Raw genomic sequence first — 19890 nt, 5'->3', positions numbered from 1 at the left:
TCTCTCTCCATTAGGCTCTAACATATTGGGGATAGCAGTGTGTCTCACTCGCCTTTGCATCCTCCATAGTGCTCAGTACAGAGCCTGGCATGTAGCAAGTGTTGAAATATCTCTTGGAGAGAGAGAAAAAAAATGAATCTATTAAAATGTCTCTATGATGCACTGCGGAAGCTAGACTTGGTGGATCGAGTTTAAGGGAATGAAGAGGGGTGAGTGTTTGCTACTTCCGTATTTTTGGAGTATTTGATAAAACAGAAGACCAATTTCTCTTCAAACTTCATGTCGGTTTGTAGGCCAGGCCACCAGGGTTTAGGGTACCTCATCGCTTCCTGCATCTGGAAGTAAATTCAGAACCTCAAAGCTCACCCTGCTGTATCTTTTCTGCCAAGGTGCCTCACATTTTCCTCCTAGCTGTGGCCAGAGGAGCTGGCTGTCACTCAAGTAGGTCAGCCTCAGGTGAAACCAGCCACTCAGCCTCCTTCTGGGCACCCTGTGGGTATATGGAGGGGTGTTTGTTCAAAGAGCAGCTCTCCTTTCAGGTTTACCCTTTACACGAAAGAAATCTAGCTAAATTTTCTCCCTTTTCTGCCTTTCTGTGATTTCATGTATTTTAGTGATTGCTAAATTTGAACTAAACCTTGAAACTAACTGCCTGCTTTCAAAACCAACCAATAATGAACTCACAGTTTCTAGTTTGTCAGATTTGGGGAATTTTATTAATACTATTTTTATCTTAAAGAAACATCAACTGGCTGAGTGTGGTAGCTCACGCCTGTAATCCCAGCACTTTGGGAGGCCAAAGTGGGAGGATCACTTGAGCCTAGGAGTTTGAGACCAACCTGGGCAACATAGGGAGACCTCGTCTCCACAAATAATTTTAAAAATTAGAAGGGCATGATGGCGCATGCCTGTAGTCCCAGCTACTCAGGAAGTTGAAGTACAAGAATCATTTGAGCTCAAGAGGCCAAGGCTTCAGTAAGCTGTGTTCATGCCACTGCACTCCAGCCTGGGCGACAGAGCCAGACTCCATCTCAAAAAAATAAAGAAACATCAACTGACACTGGCATAAATATTTTAATATCTTAATATCTTCTTCTTCAGTCATATTTTTTCCAAAGACAAGACGAAAGCATCTCCACTCAAATCAGTTTGACCACGTTCTTAACACCATGTTCAGGTATAATTGTTGAGTGAAGGCCATTACAGACTCAAAACTAATTCTTCTGGAAATGCCGTGGTTCCTTTTTGCAGATATATCCCTTATACCTTCCCATTTGGAAAAAGACAAAAGGAAACCTACCACAAGAACAACAAAAACTGGAATTTGTTTGGCTAGCAGTCAGTAAGCCACATTCATTTCTGAGGACGTACAGGCGGTTCAGTCCTCTCAGGGACATCCACCATGATAAAGAGCAGTGCTTGGTCCCAGCACCTTGGGAGGCCAAGGCGGGAGGATTGCCTAAGCCCGAGAGTTTGAGACCAGCCTGAGCAAGGTGGCGAGACCCCCGTCTCTATTTAAAAAAAAAAAAAAAAGAGCAGTGCTGATGGGTGATTCCCCCTACTAACCCTCTCCACCCCACTCCCTCGTGTCCATGTACCCCACAATGACCTTAGAGATAATTCCTAGCATCCTCAGAGGCCCTGTCAAACTATTGTTCATAAAGAGAGAACTGTTATTGAGCCATTCCCCAGCTGATCTTAGGGAGGCAGGACCGGTATTGTCTAAGTGAAGGATTGTATAATTAGCAATGCCTACCATAGCAGGGTAACAGAAAGAATGCAAATTTTCTGGATATGGGATCAAATTCTGGTTTGGGATTTTGAAACTTACTGCTGTAGTGAAGGCCAAACTAAGACTCTTGGATAATGTGAAGAAATACATTAGAGAGAGAGTGAGAAAATATGGTTAGATTAGTGCAAATGAGAGCTTGCCAGAAGCTTCTTATAGGAACATTCTTCAATGTTAGGAAAATGGTTCATAGCGCTATTGCTAATATAGGTAAAATGGCTGCTAAAAAAAAGCAACCACTTTCTCTTTCAGAAGCAGCCAAATAATCAATGATTTGATTTCTAATAGTCATGTTTGCCATGAGGATTCTTATAATGAGATTAGGTAGCCAGGTTGATTTTCCATGTTGACTTATCAATACGTCATCAAGTACTTCTGAACCTCCCCTCCAGAATTCCCAAAAATGTCCTACAATAATCTCCCCAGAAAACTATTTTCTGGATTTTATTATTTTTCATAGTTCTACCTACAGCTTTGTTTATTGCTGTTGTAAATAAGGCAAGAATTGTAATTAAGAATGATATGAATATAATATCATAGTATACACAGTTGTGTGTAATTAATTACCTTATTGCCCCTTTGCTTTATTTTATATTCACTTGTAAGCTCTTAACTGTGCATGTATAATTGATTCACTATGGTAAATGTGGTTGTTTTAACAAAAAGTTTCAGTTAAGGTTTTATTCAACAGTGTAATTCCCTTATTCAATTGTTTCTTTAGGAAAATCAAATTCAACTTATGTTATATCATTTTGGGGACTACATCCTATTATAGGTGACCACCCTGCTAGAATAATGGAAGATGAGTCAGAATTTCCTTCTTCCTTCCTTTATTTTCCCTGTGTCCTTTTCCCAGAAGCCAGCTTTCTATGGAATAAACTTGCCTGGGCACCATATACCCAAAACTATAACTTTTGTATTTTTATATATATATATATATATATAATATATTATATATATATATATATATATATATATAAATTTTACCTACCTATTCATGTGTAAATATATGTATATGTATTTTTTTTTAATGCAAACCCACTAGCACCTCTCTTACCATTGTTCTTTTTCTTAAAGAACTAGAATCAAATTTGGAGAAGCTCTGGTAGGCTTTGATAGCCTGAAAGGCCTTCTGGGGTGTTCTGAAACTAAGACTGCAAGTTTTGTCCCATGATTGAAGAAGGGAGAATATCTGATTGTTGGCCTCATAGAAATTTTGCGTAGCTAAAGTATTTGTATGCTAAATCTTCTTTCAAATGGAGAAATTGAGGTTAAGCCAAGATAGATGATGAGATATAGTATAAATACCTTTCCAGATTTAGTAAGCTTGCTATAGTGAAGCTATCTTCACAAAAAATGGCACCCCCCCTCAACCCCCAGAATGGCTTCTGTGTTGGGATCAGTTAGCATGCTTGTTTTGGATGTCCCCAGTATGGTAGGAATGTCATAGGAAATCCTGCTATGTGTCTATGATGAGCAGCAGGCGAGTGCACACTGTTCTGTCAAGGCCATCAAACATGGACTCACGTTTCAGCGTCTGTCATCAATCACTCAGACTTCATACCTTAATATACCCTTCATTCCTTTTTCTTCCTTCTCAACCTACCTACCTATTCATGTGTGAAAGAACACTTTTTTCCCTAACCACTAACAGGTTCAACAGGTTATTTCACCTCCCAGCTTCCTCTTTATCCCTCCCACATCCTCTTTGTGCTCTAAGAGCAGGGGAACACACTATCAGATAATTATAGTCTCTCATTTTCAGTATAAAAACTTTATGTTGCTGTTTCTCAAAGCATATCAAAGTAAAGCCATGGGGTGAATGGAACACTTAATATAGATTATTTTACTGAGCTTTTAAAAAAATTAAATTACCCCCATACCAGTGAGAGGTACATGCAGAATGGCCAAAGGCAGAGGTATTTCTCAAATCTGTTCAAATTAGTCTGGCGTAGCATGGGCTAGAGACAAAATCAGTAGATGTACATTGCTGGACAGTATGACATATCGTACATTTAGATCATTTTCATTACTGAATAGATCCTTCTAAAACAAATACTATCACCACAAAAGTTTCTTATTTAAGAGACATCAGGGACCCTCATTCTCAGCCTCTGTTCAGTGCCTTTTAACACAGCCACGTCCACATCCACGTGACCGTTGCAGATCTGTTTGGGTGGCTTAGCTCTTACCAAAGACAACCAACAGGGTCTGGGCCAGATGGTGGAAATTTTATCCCTAGATTTGTTTAATGAGACAAACAAGAAGTATGAGCAATTTTCTGTAAAACAGAAAGCCAGTAAGAGGAGCAGATGATGTCAATATGGAAAAAAAATATCTGGCAGGAATTTGATATCATGCCCTCAATTATCTGTGTTTTAAAAAGTTGCATATCTTGATTGTTCCTTAGATGGTGTTTGTCTAGAGTTAGCTTAAAAACCTAGATTGTTTCTTAGATGGTGTGTGTCTAGAGTTAGTTTAAAAACCTTAGGCCTTTTTAATTATTGTTAAGACATTTCAAATTTGTAAGTAACCGTCTAAAGATTCTAGTACAGAGGAAGAATGTGAACAGATCCTTGGAGATGATGATAAAGAAGTGAATTGCAGGACACCAAAAAACAAAATGTACCTTTGGATTTATGAGCCAGTGAAACAACAAAGCCACTGAGTTTTTTCCCATTAAAATAGAAAGAAGCTCTTAAGTACAAATACGAAAACCAACAACAAAACTTCCATGAACCAAGAAAGGACAGTAAACGCCAGTGTGGTACCTGAAGTTCCAGTGTGATATCTTAGTTGATAACGGGTCTTGATAGTTTATGCCTGAACAGAAAGGTTCTCGGCGGGAAGACTACAAATGTTAATATGAAAAGCATATTTTGTGCATCATAAAGATTCTAGACACTACTGGGCCTATAAAGACAGCTTATTCTGAATGGTTTTCTACCTCCTTCCTGGAGAACCCATTAGTTCCTTCTACAAAGATTCCTCTTCGATCTCTAGCTGTAGAGGCACATGACCATTTCATGATTTTTTATGAGTGTAACGGTGTGAAAAGCAAGCTTGTAAAATGAACTGCTTTCCTCCCCTTCCTACCTAATTTCTTTCTCCCTCTGCTCTAAAGACTAGGATATCTCTTTCTGACCCCAGAGCTCATGTTTAACTCAGAAAGTATACTTTGCAAATGTCCTGCATGTTCTAATTTGTATGGTAGAAGGAGAAAATAGCTCGTCTGAGTATCAGTTTGACATCATTTTATCCCAACAGTCTTTGGAAGCCAATCCCTCTTCCCCCTTTTTTGACTGTCTAAAATGCCCTTGCTAGCCAGACCCCTTTGCTAGCTACAGTGTTTGCACATTTCCTTGTTAATCAGCTGCGTCGGCTCGGAGACTGTGTGTTTTGGTGTTGTTTGTGTGTGCAATCTCGTGCCGCTTCCTGAACGCATGTGTCCCTTCCCTTCACAGCCTACTCGACACCCAGCACCTCCCCCGCAAACCGATTCGTCAGTGTTGGACCACGGGATCCAAGCTTTGTAAATATCCCTCAACAGACACAGGTGGGCCGCTCTCATCTTTTCTGTATGTGGTGCAGCTTGTATTATTCATCAGGTGCATTTTAACTTGTCTTTTGACACAAAAGGCCACATTTTCCAGACCCTGTCCAGTCTTCCCTTTCCTCCTGATCCCACCAGCCACATTTCCATGTGTTCTCAGAAATCACAGAAAACTTTGCCTGCAATTTTTGCTTCTTGTATTGAGTGGGTAGAAGAATAACTGTTTCAGCTGTGGCACAAAAAGGTTTCCCAGTGTTAGCTAGTGTGTGTTCCCTCTTTTAGGAATTCATGGCCCTCTAAATGCAAGCAGACAGAAGCAGGCTCCTACAGAACCTGAAAGTAATATGTGGTTGCCAGTGACATCAGAGTGCATGCTGGGCATGGAGGGACCAGCCACTCCTCTGTATTCATTAGAGGGTCCCCAGGAACCTGGCAAGCTTTCTAAAAGAAAGAGGGGGGAAAGGGTGTATGAGCCCTATTAAGTTGCTGGTGTTGGTCCAGAAGCAAGATGTGTTTGTTAGTGGTTACTGCTGGCTGCTGGGGAGCAAGGTGCGGTGGGTGGCAAGGGGTGTGTATGAATCATATCTGAAGCAGGTGATTGAGAGAAGGGGACTGCCCGGACATCCAGAGCTTGTCTGCCCATAGACAGTTGTCTTTTGTGCTAGTCTAGGTCAAGGAGAAGAAATATTTTTGAAAAGTTTTGGAATGGCTGCTGTACATTGAGAAACAGTAAAAGGCTTTTTAAGTTCAAAGTTAGTATAGGTAGAGGCATTTAGAGGTTTGTGAAAGAGAATTAGATTCACGTTTTGAAATAAACTCTCTGATTTCCTAATTAGAACATGGCCATATTTTATCATAATTAACATAAGGAAAGTATTTTCTCTGTCAGGTTCTTAGCACGGTGTTTGAAAACATTCTCGGAGCAATTCTGTACACATGCCTGTGTGTGGAATCTCCAGATGCCTAATTTATAACTATTCGCCTCTGTTTGTAAAACTATGGCCAGGTGGCTATATGAATGGGATAGATTTGCCTTCCTGCGTCCATTTGCTCCCTCTGTAAAGGGCTTTGGTTTATTGCTATGTCGACAGCACAGGTTAAACTGCATTGTATCTGAAGCCTTCCTCACACTGAAGCAGGGTCACAGAAAGTACAGCATCAGCAGAGAAGGCAGCTGGGAGGAGAGGGGGAGCCAAAAGGGGAGGGAGAAGGTTAACTCTTGAATTTCCCACCTCTGCTGTTTCTTCTTAAACTGGCCTGCATATGGCGTCTGATATTAAAATCTCTATTCAGTACCTCTCATAAAATTCTTTCAGTTATTTGCTTATTTTCCCATACCTTCAAATATTCAAACACTTTTCTGGTGAATTTGAGGTTGCATAATTACCCGTAAAGCATTAAAACAGAAGAACATAATTTAATTTTGTACATTTGGCGTAAGAGTCCAAGTTCAATGAGAGGGGTAGAACTGGAGATGGTGGCTCTATATTGGATGATTGCTTTTCCCAAAGCACAAATGTCCTCAAGTTGCTTCATTAAGAGCCTTTAAAATGCAGCTTTGAAATGTCCTGTTTGTATTTTACATAGTATTTTTTATATAAGCTGTGATTCACAGCCCTGAAATTGTACGCTGTGTTCCGTTCAATTTATTTCTCTATAATCAAAATGTATTATATTCCACTGTGGCTTTCCTTCACAAATGGCTTACGTACCCCCAGAATCTGAGTTTTCATAATGCTGACCACAAAAATTCAATTCTTAAAAATCCAGATTTTCCACGCATCTGGATGAATGATGTCATGTAGGCCCAATATTGGCATCTGGAACTGAATTTTTTTTTTTTTTTTTTTTTTGGTTTCTGTTAAATATTTGGCATCATGGGACAACAGCTTAAATGTTCCTTACCATAGTGACACCTGCCACATTTGGCTTGAAGAAAGTCGTTCCCAATTGTCTAATGAGAAACTATGCTAATGGAGTTGTCATTTTCCCCCAAAAAAAGATATCCTGAGGTAAAAATTATGTGTTCTAAATATTTTAATTTTAAGGTGTATATATTAACTCTTTCCTTAAGTGAGGAACTATTTTCTGGGACCACTTAAAGTGTTAGATATATGTAGATATAGATAATAAAAATAATAATATACCTTAAAAAATACGTTCCCTTTCAAGAGGACATTAGTTCAGAAGAGGAATTTTTGACAAGAATTTTTAAAAACATAATTAGAACATGGTCTGCAGATTTCCTAGACAAACTTGTGTTTTTCTATATTGATACCCTTGTTATAAAGCATGACATTTATATTAACTGAATTACAGGAAAAGTTATTTGGGAAAACAAAATTTTGCTTTCTACCTATGGATAAATAAGAATTGAAGAGTCACCCAAGCAGATACTTAAGCTTTCTAAATGTAGAAGCAGTATGTTGTACATAAGTCTATAAACAAATGCAAAATAAAATGGCCTTTCTGCTCCCAAATGCCAGTTTCCAGTGGAAATCTCTTAAAATGCCTGAAGCATCATCCTGTAGAAGATGGAACTGATGGGGTCTCTGGTTTTTCAAGTGGGTAGAAATTGAACCAATGCAGACATTATAAGTAGGCAGCTTTCAGACTATCATAAGATCTTTTTTAAGAAAAAGAGTTGTTTGATTGTATGTAGCTTCTACTCGGCATTTTCTATGTACTAAGTCCATCAAGTATGTGATGCAGCTAATCTTTAGAGTCACCTAATAGGATAGAGCTCTACTTTATCGATGTGGAAGCTGAGACTAAGGAGATTGTTGATTTTCCCAAGGCCATACAATAGTCAGGAGTGGAGTGAGAATTTGCACCCAGTTCTGTCTGACAACAAGGCCTGTGCTCTCTGACCACTGTATTATGTTACTGCCTCATGAGCTGGTGAGCTCTTTTCCCTGGGGGTGTTCCAACAGTGACTGATGTTCGCTTCTCAGGAATACTACTGGCAGAGTCCCTGCTTTTATCCCTGAGACTGCATTAAAATCTAATCTTTAGTGTATACCCCCAAAAATGGAAAGCAAAGTTTCAAAGGGATATTTGTTCACTTATGGTTGTAGCAGCCTTCTCCACAATAGCCAAAAGGTGGAAGCAACCCAAGTGTCCATTGACAGATGAATTAGATAAACAAAATGTGGTCTATACGTAGAATGGAATATTACTCAGCCTTTCAAAGGAAGGAAATTCTGACATATGCCACAACGTGGATGAATCTTGAAGACATTATGCTCAGTGAAATAAGCCAGTCACAACAAAATAAATACTGTATGATTCTACGGATGGTGAGGTACCTAGAGTAGTCAAATTCATAGAAATGGAAAGTAGAGTAGTGGCTGCCAGGGATTAGGGGAAGGGCAGAATGGGGAGTTAGTGTTAAAGGGGTACAGAGTTTCAGCTTTGCAAGATGAAAAGAGTTCTGGAGATGGATGGTGTTCTGGAAAGAGTTCTGGAGATGGATGGTGATGTTTGCACAACAATGTGAACGTATCGAATCCCACTGAACTGTACACTCAAAAATGGTTAAGATGGTAAATGTTAGTTACATTGTGTGTATTTCACCACAATTTTTAAAACGTAATCATTAAATAAGTTCTAAACTCTTTTTCACCTCTTAGGAGTAAGAAGTTCTGTAAAACAGTCAGGGCAAGTGGACTGTTGATCAGAGTAATTGTGTGCTGACTGCTCAGAAAAGCACTAATTATCATGCCCAGCACATAGTGGGTACTCTGCATACATTGGCTGAGTCTGAATGGTTCAGAAGGAACTTTACAAAATATGACTTTTTCTTATTATATTCCTAATACATGTTAATTGTGGTAAATACAGATGAGAAAAAATAATGAAAATCACTTGTAGTCCTACTGTTAACATTTCTGTATAAATCCATCCAGAGTGCTTCTGTGCATACAAATATATTGCAAAAAGTGAGATCATATTATATACACCGTTTGGTAGCCTGCTGTTTCTTCCCCTTAATAATATATTATGGCCTTCTTTCCATGTAAATTGGAAAAATTGAATATTGGTTTTTATTGCATCTATTCATCATCTGTAATGATTGGTAGGGAAAGATAACATGGATAATTGAAAGCCATTTTTCCTCCTCTTTCCCTTGTAGTCTATTTTTTTCTGCAGAGAATTCCTCCCTTGACTGAAGCAGAATTGCCTTCTCTTTAGCCTTGCCTTGAGCTGGTTTTCTTTCAAACTGCCTTCCAATTGCATTGTATATCTGGCCCTGGCTTTCGGCTTTGTTCAAACATTCCTGCCGGAGTTATCTGTTCCATTCTTCTGCCTCACTTGTCTGCTACCTCTGCTACCATCATTTGCCCCTCATTTTTTTCCTCCTTCTCCATATTGTAACTGATCACTGAGATGAGAGGTGGCCACCTCCCTACAGCCTTTAGAACACCCATCAATACTGAGAAACTGTGGCCACTTGTCCCACCTTGAATCTTATATTTTTCAACATTGTCCCGTGACAGCTGATATTAACATATAGAAAGGTCTCTGGGGCGTACAGTATTTACTTCACTTTAGACACTATTAACGTGCCCTGCACGCCCACTGAATGATATAATGTAACGATAGGGAACCTGCCATTGTTTCAAATAGCAGAAAGCCAATGGCCATTTCAGTTGCATCCCATAACTTAATCTGATCCCTGAAAATGAGAACCATTAAGAGGAGGCATTTACTTAAAGAAAAAAAAGTTAATATTTCATCATCAGGTAATAAATAGAAATACCAATTTCCACACAGGGGGACTGAGCAAAGAACTCATTTTGATACAGATTCTAGTTTAATCAAAAGGTTTAAATAAAATGCTTAACCTACAGAACTCCAGTGAGGACTAATTCTTTAAAATGAAAAATGAGTGCAAACAATATTAAAAACAGGCATTTCCTCCTTACCACCCAAATCTATCCCTGTTTTGCATCAACAGAATCATGGTATCCGAAATGCTATCTAAAACCAAATTACCATTTGGACTATTAGAAGAATCACTTGGCATGGCATGGGCCTGACTTGTTGACAAAAAGGCACAGGTGCTATAACCTTTGCTTAATAAATCATGTAGCTGCCTGACTTGCAAGCAGTGTGATTGCGTTTGCCTTATGAAATTTACAAATATATGCACAAGCCACACACTTCACTGTGCTGGAAGCTGGCTGATCTGGAGAGGTCCCTGCATAGCTAAATTATGGGCATGACACCCATTGTCTGCCTCTGGTGGGGGTGCACCCAGAATGGGAGAGGTAGAGATCATGGAGAGCATCTTGAGCTGTTGCCATTCTGTGTGTCATATTCCTGAAGCTCTACCTGAGAAACCAAAGCTTAGGCCATCTGTGGAACTCTTCATAAGTTCCTTTCTTCAGTCATTTGGTGTTTACTTAATTGCTTAATATAGCCTCAACACCTACAAAGTACAGGGAATAAAAACTCTCCTCGAGTTGTTCAAAGTCTAGCAGAGGAAACAAATGTGAAGAAATAATAGTAATGACAACATCAACATCAATAGTGCAGTGTAATACCAGTACTATAAAGATTTGTCTAAGAGGCTTTAAGACGACAGAGTTGGATATAGGAACTTTCCAAAGAGTGGAAGCAGCAGAATAGGCTGGATAGTTTTTCTGTCCTTGTCCTTGTCTAGCTTGGGCCTAATGATATGGTTCTTGTACGCTTTTCCCTACTTTTACTTTTTGCCAATCAGATGGCAGGTCGTGTTCTAGCCCATCCCAATAAGAGAGACATGTTCAGTTCTGTCTTCTCTGGACCAGATAAAATTAGACTCCTTTACTGCTGCACAAGGCTCGGCCAGTAACCCCTTCACCCCTCATTTCCAAGAAACACCTCCTCCTGGTGGTACATCCTCACTTGCCCACCCAAGCTCACTTGAGATTGCATTTCAGTTAGCTGACACCATTCCTGCGCTCCTGCCCAGGCTGACAGGAGCTGCCTGAGTGTAGAAGGTTAGTTACCACACAGAAGTTCAAGGAGCAGCTGGAGAGTTACAAAGGCAAGAAACTCAGATTTCCTTAGAGGAAAAATATATATATATATATATATCTCCCACCCTGCAACCGTACCTCATCTAATTAGAAGTGGATTTGAGCATTTCAGTTTCAAGCCCTCACAGCTGAAAACTCCCAAGATTAGAGAGGAATGGCAGATAAAATTCCACTTTCTCCTGACTTTGAGCCAAGTTAAAAGTCTTACTGGCCAAATGAATATTCTACAGCACCCATGCATGCTAGGTTCTGTGTCTACACTCACTGCAATACTCAAGAGCCCTCTAAGGTGCTACATCTCCATTTTAGAGATGAGGAAACCGAAGTTTCAGAAGAGTACATTTGTCCCATGGTAATTGAAGTAGCTGAGATTTGAACCAGTCAGTCTCCAAAACTTCTGTTTTTCCCAAATACTTATCTGTACCCCCAGTTGTTTGTAGTGAAAGGTTACTGACCATTTTCTCTTTAAAAGAGTCTAAGATTGACTCACACTCTTATATCAAGGAATCAGAAGCCTTGAAGTTAGTCCCAGTGCTCCCTGGCTCCAGTGGGACTGTGCTGAACTTCGTTCTTCTGAAGATCTGCCCCGGTCTCCTGTTAGTTCATGTCTCTGTAAAACCAAAACTGAATTCATTCTCTCATCCTGCCTGGGAAGAAGACCTTTACTAATGATATTAGTCTGCATCTGTGAGAACAGCTAGCCTCTGTCCAGAGACCAGATAGCAGAGCAGCTAAGATAACTCCTTTATTTTCAGATTTTAGTTGAAGCTTTATTCCATCACTTAGAAGCATTCTGTGTATTTTATTTTTGTTGTTGTTGGTTTCTTTTTTTCACAGTAATTCAATTTATCTAGCCTAGTTTTTTAGCTGTAAAATAGTGAAAATAGTGAGATATAAATATGTGTGTGCACACACACACACACACCCCTATGATTTTGGGTCTTAAATTCTGTTAGTGTAAAAAAAGTGTTTTACACATGATGAACACCTAACAAATGATAGCTTTCATTGTTTGGTTAATAACTAAACTCTTATTTTCTGGATTACAAAGTATTTTCTCATTTGATTATAAGAGTTACCCTTTGAAGTAGGCAGAGCTATTGTTATTATTGTTATCCCCACTGTATAGGTTTAAAAAAACTGAGGTTTAAAGAGGGGAAGTGACTTTCCCAGAACCACACATATCCAGAGGTCAGTAGAGTCAGGACACAAACCCACTTCTGATTCCACGTGTCCTGTGAAGGAAGGACTTGTGTATAAGCCATTGAGCACCTGCTGCTCTATGGTCAGAACCTACTTACCAAAAGCAACTTTCTAGCAAATTAGGAAGCCTCCCACTACCCTCTGCAAGATCCTAACCCTGTGGGTTGTTCCATTGAGCATCAGCCTTAAGGGTGCCCAAAAGCCTGTTTAAATTGGGCACGACTATTCTTCCCTTGTACAGGCAGCAGCCTAAGTGCACCATTGCTTCCCTTATGCTAAATTGTGCCTGAGAAGGGCCTTCCCAAGGGGAGACAATGTCTCTGAGAGTGGTAAGGACTGGCAGGAAGTGAATGCACCCCTCAGAATCTAAAGGGAAAGGAGGTACCTAAATCGAGGTGGTGCCTGGTCATTTTTTCTTGTATGTTCTCAGCTCCAGTAGCAGGCGTTGAATAGTAAGCAACACCTCGCAGAGATGAGTTACTCATGCAATCTGCTTCCCCTCCCTCCATACTACTGTGGGCAGGAGCGAATCGTCCCAGCTTCCCCAGCTCCCACACCAACCTGTAAGTTCTTGACACATTCTCTTCACATACACTTGGCGGCTGACTCACTGACAGCCTATGAGACACTCTTAAAATAAATTTTTCAATAAACACAGTCTTTGTCTTTCAAGTTTTAATTTGGCAGCATGTTGTAGACATCCTTGGCCACAAACTTCACTTCTGGACAAAGTTCGAGGCATTAATTCTGGATACTGGTCACCTTTTCTCTCAGTTCCTATTCTTCCTGTCACCTTTGCGCCACCAAGATTTGGGGGATCTTCTTAGTTGAAACAAATTGATAATTATTGTAATAATTAAGGTCTCTACCATAGTATCTAGCACACAATAGGTGCTCAGTAAATATTGCTTCTCTTCTTGCTTCCTTTTTTAAAAATATTAAAATGAGAACAGTGGCAATAGAGAAGGGGAAGGTAAAAAAGAGATTTCACAGGAAATTTTACATTGTATAGGAGAGGAAGGGAAAAGACCAAAAATCTGCTGTCCATTAAATTAGCACTTGGAACTGTGGGAAAAGGGGGACAGAAAATGATGTCAGGAAAAGGGTTGGAAAAAGGAGCTGTGAGTTGGTGGAGAGAACTGACAGGAACTAGATCAAAAGTTGATGATAGCCACGCATGGAACTTAGAAAACCATAGTGCCAAGTGCAGAAATGCCATCAACATTTCTAGCTTTTAGATGGGTCTGCGTAACAATGCTTCTGATCAGTGACATTCCAGGGTACTAAGGGAAATGTACTGGGTACTCAACAGATTTCTCTGGGGGAACAGGAGGAAAAGTCATGATTGGAGGAGTAGGACAGACCTGTTCTGACATCCTGGCTGTGCCATTTATCTCAGTGGTCTTGTGTATCTTACCCTTAAAAATTCAGCTTCCTTATCTGTGAAATGACGGCAATAATGGTATCTGCCTCACAGAAGAAACCCCAATGAAGTGTGGTTTAAGCCAGTCAGGATTATTTTCCTCACGTAACAAGAAATCTGTGAGTGAGTGTTTGCTGGCATTGTTTCAGTGCTGCACGCGGCCCGCAGGAACCCATGCCCTTCCTAACATTCTGCTCTGCCTTCCTCAGTATGCTGCCTTTTCAGCCTCATGCTTAGAGCCTCTGACTGCAAGATGGCTGCTGCAGCTCCAAATAGCATAGTCATATCGCACCTCATTTTTCCTCTAATATCAGGGAAAAGGCCCTGCTATTCCTCCTCTGCAGCCTGCTAGCAAATTTCTTTGTAGGTCTTATTGGCTAAATCTGGGTCACATTTTAATCTCTAGCTGCAAAGGACGCTGAGAAAACCAGCAGAAGATTATCTTGATTGGCTCAAATCATGACCCGTCACCTAGGACCAGTCACATTTGCCTCTCTAAGCAAAATTGTCCCAAGGAAGAAGGGGCAATACATAGTGGATAGACTGTTAATAGGATCTGCCATATTCTTTTTTCCTATTCCCTGATAGGTTTCATGCACTTTTCAACTCCAGTAGTTGCACTTGACCCTCTTGTCTCTGAATGCCTGGCTTATTACTCTGCCTTTCCTCCACACACTCCCTATGTGTTTAGGAGACGTAGATGCTGTGTGTGTGACTGTGCAGAGGTCATTTCTTTTCAGCCTCTGTTTGAGGCCCAGGATTTGGGCAGAAGTCTTGGCATTTTGTGCAGACCAGCTTCCATGGGGCTGGGTCACCGTGTACTGGTTAAACTTGGACTCTGAAAAGGCTGAGCTGGAGGATATGTGCCTTTGTGGTTGCAGGGGAGCTCTGTGAAACAGTGCCCCCTGGGTGCCCTCCAGAGTGCTTACCAAACAGGCAGCAGTAGGTTCTGGGTTTCCCTTTTATGACTTGGAACCAGATGCTTCCTTTGCAAAAGAAAAGAGCCTGGTTTTGCAGAGCTTGAGTCAACACGAGTTCAGAGAACAGGAAAATGAGTTGACTGGCCCTGCTTCAGGAACTTTGAGGAGAGAACGCAATACAGGTGGTGTTCTCACTGTCCACAAAGTCCTTGCTTGTGAAAATCCCATGCCCAAGAAATTGGCCTTACCGAATATTTCTACACTCTAGGTAATGACTGTTCACATGAGGAAAGGATTCAGCATTAGGAATCCTTTTGGACATAGGCTTTCTCAGGGCTTCTAATGAGTCTAAGGCCTTGAAAGTTCCACTGACACACACAGTTTCAAGCCCAGAGCTTACTGTCTAATGTGAGAGCCATCGAAGATCTCACACGAGGTCTCAGTGATTCTTCCTGTCCACTTTTCTCACACCCACCTGCTTACCTTCCTGTTTGTCTATTGAGGACTTAGGCACATTCTTTGATCTGTGCCCTGTCTTTTTGGGCTATAGCCTTTCTATTGAGTCTGTCCATTGAATTACATTCCACAGCACACACCTCCCCCAAAATATTTGCATGAGAACTTTTCTTAAGGTCTCACATTGCTTCCTTTACAGCAGAGATGAAATAACTTAGCACTTCTAATTGGCTTTTCACTTTCCAAACGCTTTACACATTTAACTAATGAGTCACATGAGCCTGTGATAAGCCGGATCCCTTGTCTTGGGGCAGGGACACTGGGTTAGGACAGGCTGTTCTCGCCCTGTGTTTCTCACCCTCAACACCCTCCTTCTTCAGAGTCTGAATTCAGTGTTGGGATAATGGGGATGCCACTGGACACAGTTGTTCGCAGCACAGGGCAACCTTGGACCCTCACAGTGCTGCCTTAATAATGTGGGAAGCACCCTTTGCTGCCCTCCAGGACTGGACTATGCTGCATATCTCCTGTTGCCTTGACTAGTGAAGGGAAACATAAGGCCAGCCCTCATGACATACAGCTTCTGCCCCTCTCAAGCACAGTCTTCCTTCCCTGGTCCCTGGCAGTGTGTCTGTGCATATATGGGGGAAGGAGTGGTACTGGGGGGATAGAAGAATAACACAGTAGGTCTAGTAAGGGAACTGACCATTGGAGGGACCTGTGCATCTTGGTACACAGAGAAACCCTGGACTAGGAGTCAAAATACCTGGATTCCTAGCTCATCTCTCCCACCCGCCAGCTGCATGATTGATCTTAGGGAGGAGAAAGAAGCCAAAATTGATTGAGCACCTACTATGTTCCTGGCACCATACTAAGCTGGAAGGGAGGCTAAAGATGTACATTATTCAATCCCTGCCATAGAAAGAAAAGTAAAGAAACTTAGATGTGATCGATGAAGTAATTGAAATAGGTATAATCCATACGGAAGAGTCAGTAACTAACTCTAGGGAGAAGCATGGAGCTCATGGAAGATATGCCAGAGGAGAAGACACATGAGTGGTTTTGAAGGAGACAGATAGAGTTGGTGGGGAGAACATTCCAGACCAGGCAGGAGGAGCAGTGCACGCAAAGAAGCAGCAGTGTGTGTCTGAAGAACCCTATTCTGTTTGGCGTGTCTGTCAGTTTACAGTAGACGGCAGAAACATTAGATCAGGGTCTAGTCGTGAATAAATACATATCTTTTTCCAGGGGTGGTAAAGCACTTGGACTTCATTCTGTGTGAGATGGGAAGCAGATGATGGGCACAGTGGGAGCTCTATATGTGAGGAAACCTCTGCCTTGCTTGGTTCAATCCTCCTGAGATACGAGATTTTACAGGCAGTAGTAGCATTGAGACCTGTGGTCATGAGGTACCTTCCTCTTCTGGGCAGCATAATGTAGTGGAAAAAATAGAAGCTTTGGAGGGAGACAGACCTGAGTTTGATCTCAGTATGTGACCTTGGAATAATTTTTAGCCTTTCTGACCCTCCGATGTCACATCTATAAAATTATAAATGAATGCCTGCATTCCACTTAGAGTGATGTAAAGACTCAGTCTAGTTAGGATGAAAAGCCCTCAGCACCCTGCCCAGCCAATGTGTGGTGCTGCCTTTTCAGCCCTCAGGAGGGAACCTCTGTGAGCACTGGAGCACAGGGTGCTGCTCATTTCTCTTTAGGACAAGGGGCCTGTGACCACAAAGAAGAAACGGAAGTGGTAATATGATGAGCATCCCGGAGGTAATCTGGTAATGTTCTCCCTGACCTGAGTCTCTTCTCACCCCATCCTCCCGTGTCCATTTTCCATAAGTTGTGCCATTAATTCTCTCATTACCCAGTGGAATGACATTTATTTATTAAGATCATACTTAGCATACTCCCAAGGAGCAAGTTAAAGTTCAACTAACGTCGCCAGTTTCTCGTTGTAAGGATAAATACACTGAGGATTCCATACAGAGAGCCGCTGTGTGTCTTATAATTTCATATTAAAAAAAGATTAAATTTTATACTGGATAAGGGAGGGAAGGAAAAAAAATCCCAGTGCAAAAACAAGTTCTGAACCCAGGAGCACAGTTTCTGAATGTTTATTTTGTCACATACACAGCTGACATGATTAGTTCTAATGGGGTGGTGATCCTCATTGAATTGCAGATTGGTATGAGTGACTGAAATACCGCAGGGACTTAAATAAGTGGTGCATACGGTATTACTTAGGCTGCCTCCTTTAGCCAAGGTGAAGGCTTCGTTTTCTGTCCATTCCTAACATGTATGTGCACGCGTGCACACACACACACACACACACCTGCTACATATGCATCCATCTAGTCCAGAAGCTCCACACTAAACATTAATTACCTATCTAGAGTAAGGCTGGCTTGCCTTTACTTCCTTCCCTTTGCCCTGTGTTACCTGAGTGCACCCCCAACCCCCCACACTCTCCAGTGCAGATAATGGTGTATCAGATTAGTCTGCCTTGCTGCTGCGTCAAGACCCAGATCAATTTATTGACTCTGCCAGAATGGCTGGTACAGTAATTGTTACAAGAGAAGAATAGAAAGTGAGAACGTGTACACATGAAAAATAAAAATGACGTTTTGTTCTCTCCTGCCCCCTCCCCCGCCTTTCTTTTCCTCATAGATCTTTATGTGTTTACACAGCAGAGAGCACTTTACTTAAGTTAATCAGCTCCTTCTACATTATTAATTGTGACAGGGTGCCACATGACAGGATGAGTATTATGGGAAACATTGATCTCACTCGGATGGTGTGGACCTGAGCAGGTTTGGTATTCCTCTCCCTGTCTCGCTGCTTTGGGGTCCCATCAAATCACATTTCCCTGATTGACAACACGGAATGCCTCCCATCAATACGATTGATTTTGTGAAAAGGACAAGGAACATTTTTCAACTGGAGGGAGATGAATTGTGGTTATGAGAAAGAGAGCATCTCAGAAATCTTTCAGGTTAGAAGCCTACATTGGGAACTAAGGTATTATTGTCATCCCAAACACAAGGGTAATTTGTACCCCCTGAAAAATGATATTAGGAGAAACTTACTACAAGTGAAAAATAGACTTAGTGGAGGCCAGCAATGAACCTGAGGACATAATGGCTGTTTTTAAAAGGCCACCTGCTAATGTTTTGCGAGGAATTTTTGGTTAAGTGCACATCTTTGAAAGACATTTCATTAAAGTTCAACTTTCATGGCTTATACCTGTAGACCCTAACATAAATCCTGTGTGAACGGACAAAACTGAGTGGATGTCATTTGTGACCTGGAAATAAAAGGCCAACCATTGAATTTATAGCTTTTTTAGTGAAAAGAACATAAAGATTCCTGCCAACTGGAGTCAATCCATATTTTAACGTTTCCTAGTTAAGATTATAAAATCAAGGGATTAGGATCGTGCTGCTCAGTGAAGGTCAAAAATTAAATGTGATGGGCTAAGTGTCATTCCCATGGCGCAGAAGTTAATATTTCAAAAACCATTTCTACCACTGGCAGTCAAGAAATGAATTGTCCATGATCATTAACCAAGTTAAGGGGAATCCCACTATCATTACTAAATTTAATGATGATTATTATACTAATCAACTATATTATTAAATTACTCTGCTGTTCTGTAATGTCCCCAAACAGTAATAGTGAATTGATTGCTACCAAATAATTCTCATATACAGTTGAGAACAAGTTGAGATGGAGGATCATGGACGAAGGCCTCCTTTTGAAGAAAGAAGTTGTGGCTATTTTATGGATAGCAGTGATAACGTAGAATGTTCTTTTAAGATGGAGAATGAGTGGCGCTACAGACCTGTTATTAAGTATAATTCATTAGTACATGTTTTTTAAGTACAAAGAAAGAACATGTATTTCTCTTTATTGTGGTTTTTTTTTTTTTTTCTCTTTCAGATTTTTGTATCCTCCTCCCCACCTTTTTTTTTTTTTTTCCTTTTCTTTTCTTTGGGAAAAAGTATGTCTATTTTGCCAGATTCCTTTTTCCACAAATTTTTTGAGCTCTGAATACTGTCTACTTTGGATTTTTATGAAGAGGGAAGAAAGGATATTTAAATGTCTTTATATGATGACTCAGACACATGTGCCCTGTACCGTTTTCAAATCCATTTTAAGATGCCAGTATTTTTCAAAGTTTTAGAAATTTCCTTAAAGCTGGTAATTTCCTTAAAGATTATCTACTCCAGACTCCCATCATTTTTCAGATACAACTTTAAGAATATTTTGGAATAAAGTTCGTATCATTTTAATAAAGTAGCACCTCCAAATAAGAGGGGCCAAAGCCTGGGGAACTGAAACAACTTGGAAGGCCCCAAAGCTAATCAGAGACAGAGCAGGACTGAAATGCAGGGACCTGCTATGAGTGAAGGAAGGGACTAGTGGTTTAATATGTGGCTTAGAAAATGGGTGCATGGTTTCCATTTTACAAAGGTGTTTTATAAAAGCCCAATATCATTAGACTGACTCAAACG

General features: G+C 40.7%; 1 protein-coding gene across 6 annotated transcripts in view; it reads left to right on the top strand.

The window, feature by feature from the left end:
* Positions 1-19890, top strand: part of NFIA (nuclear factor I A) — a 390911-nt gene that overhangs the window by 349436 nt on the left and 21585 nt on the right. For 5 of the 6 annotated variants that reach the window (XM_032136492.2, XM_032136490.2, XM_058430341.1 and 2 more), the window contains one exon: positions 5254-5345. The exons of the other annotated variant lie outside the window; for it this stretch is intronic. In XM_032136492.2, the coding sequence (XP_031992383.1) occupies positions 5254-5345 (92 nt within the window). The remainder of the gene's footprint in view (positions 1-5253; positions 5346-19890) is intronic. 6 annotated transcript variants of the gene reach the window in all.

Source organism: Hylobates moloch, unplaced genomic scaffold (genome assembly GCF_009828535.3).
Source record: "Hylobates moloch isolate HMO894 unplaced genomic scaffold, HMol_V3 SCAFFOLD_18, whole genome shotgun sequence".
In the NCBI taxonomy this organism is placed as follows: domain Eukaryota; kingdom Metazoa; phylum Chordata; class Mammalia; order Primates; family Hylobatidae; genus Hylobates; species Hylobates moloch.
The sequence above is the reverse complement of the archived record's forward strand: the minus strand, read 5'-3'. Positions and strand labels throughout refer to the sequence as shown.